The following is a 1,813-nucleotide window of genomic DNA, read 5'->3' on the forward strand; positions in this document are numbered from 1 at the left end:
TACGAAATCGGATCCATATTTGAGCCCCGTCCATATTTATGTATGGCAGGCTTTTCTTCTTACGATTTCTCATCTCCATTCACTCCTTGCAGCCAGTGTGCCGATTTTGTTTGTCATGTATTCCATCTTGTGCCGTTTTCCCTAGTCGTTCTCGGCTTTAATAGAAGGTCTCTCTCTGCGGGACTCCACCATCCTTCCCACCAAGGAACCCAGAACACTCTCTTTTCCCCATTACCATTTACGAGTCATACCCTCAACCATCCCGTAGCCCACACCTGTGGTCCCTAGCAGCCCGCTATTCACACCATCCAGTAGCAGCCTGCCACTCGACATCATCCCAATATGAGATCCACTACAGTCACACTCTTCCTTGCGTTGTCACTCCATGCCGTAATGGCCACCCAACACACCCAGTGCTATGAGTTCTTCATGTGGAAAGACAAATGTGTTTGGTCTGCCGCCGCGACTAACCAAAGATGTCCTGTGCCACCGAAAGATCACGAAGCTCCAGTCAAAACGGTGAGCTCATTGCTCTGCTTGTTTGCTTTGCTCGATTTTCGAAAGAATTGGTTCTAACATCTTTTGGTCCGTGTCTCGCATAGTTTGCTATACCTCCAACGGCCGCGCCCAGCCGTTTAGAGCGCCGATATGACACCACCAGAGGGGTTTGTCTCTCGTTCTGCTTTAGTTCTCGTCAAGCAAATCGCTAACCCTTTCTTTTTGGATGACTTAGAGCTTTGCAGTCGCGGGTGGGGACGGTGTACGTTCCTTCAGTACCTGCTCACATAGCACACCACTTGAATCCTGAGCGTGTTATTTGTCTCGATTATCAGATCTGTGGCTTTTACAACTCCACCACTGAAGCTGGTGTGTGCCTCTGGAGCGGACCTGAGCAAAAAGACCCAACTTTGAAAACAGCTGGATGGCTTAACTCGTAAGCACGGTTGTTATAGCATCACAATCTACCGCCGAGAAACTAACATTCCCCCCATCTGTAGGCAGAAGACGTCTAACTGCGGGAAGAGAGTGTGAGGCGTCTCGATTCAAATTGGTCATGTTATATCTAACTGACGCGCCTGAACAACGACCGTATTTGTCTTACAGATATATCCAAAGAAAAGGGAAGCCCGAAACTGTCCAGTATGTCAAGGTTCTTGATGGTAAGTTTCGCATCGAATACTTCTAAAATGTCTTTGCACCCACACTTGTGTGATGTCTAACGCCAATGAAGACTTTACCCTCTAGGCTGCAGCTTCAAAACTAAACATCGGATTCCGGGATGCTTCGACATTGCTGTTACTATTGACGTAAATTTTTCTATGCCTGCTATCCCCATATATTTAGGTTCATGATTTACTGATTCATCGATTTGCATAGCTCTTCAACCGATTTAATCCCACCGCCGAAGAAAAGGCGTCTGGGCTCCTGTTAAATGGATTGAGCTGGGACTTGTGCGTCACGGTTTCAATTTGCTGAATTGTTTTGAAATCACTTAAATTCTAATTATGCTACATGTCATTCTTTCTGGACAGTGATAACATCAACAACGACAACACCCAACAGGCCCCAGTCTAGAAAGTCAGGCGAATCCTGCACACCTTGAGAGCATCAAACTTGCTGTCTTTTCCTGTCCTCTGTGCACTCTGAGCATTATGTCTCTGTCTAGCTCTATCACTTCTTATTTATATCCTGAGTCCTCATAGACGCTATTTAAAAGTACGCGCATGCTTCACGCGTTTTTTCTCTACCTGCTGATGTACCCGCAATATGCACGTCATGAAAAACACGCGACATGGTATGATCATGTGCATGT

The 1,813-nt window shown here is 46.3% G+C and overlaps 1 protein-coding gene across 1 annotated transcript; it reads left to right on the forward strand.

Moving 5' to 3' along the window:
- Window positions 1–342: 342 nt before the first annotated feature.
- Window positions 343–1,575, forward strand: PtA15_5A114 (uncharacterized protein; the record flags this gene model as incomplete). The annotated part of the gene is made up of 8 exons (XM_053168843.1): window positions 343–569; window positions 632–665; window positions 834–934; window positions 999–1,028; window positions 1,105–1,160; window positions 1,246–1,307; window positions 1,378–1,451; window positions 1,533–1,575. The coding sequence occupies 8 exons, from the start codon at window positions 343–345 to the stop codon at window positions 1,573–1,575; spliced, it is 627 nt and encodes a 208-aa protein (XP_053020099.1).
- Window positions 1,576–1,813: the final 238 nt, after the last annotated feature.

This window comes from Puccinia triticina, chromosome 5A, assembly GCF_026914185.1.
Source record: "Puccinia triticina chromosome 5A, complete sequence".
In the NCBI taxonomy this organism is placed as follows: domain Eukaryota; kingdom Fungi; phylum Basidiomycota; class Pucciniomycetes; order Pucciniales; family Pucciniaceae; genus Puccinia; species Puccinia triticina.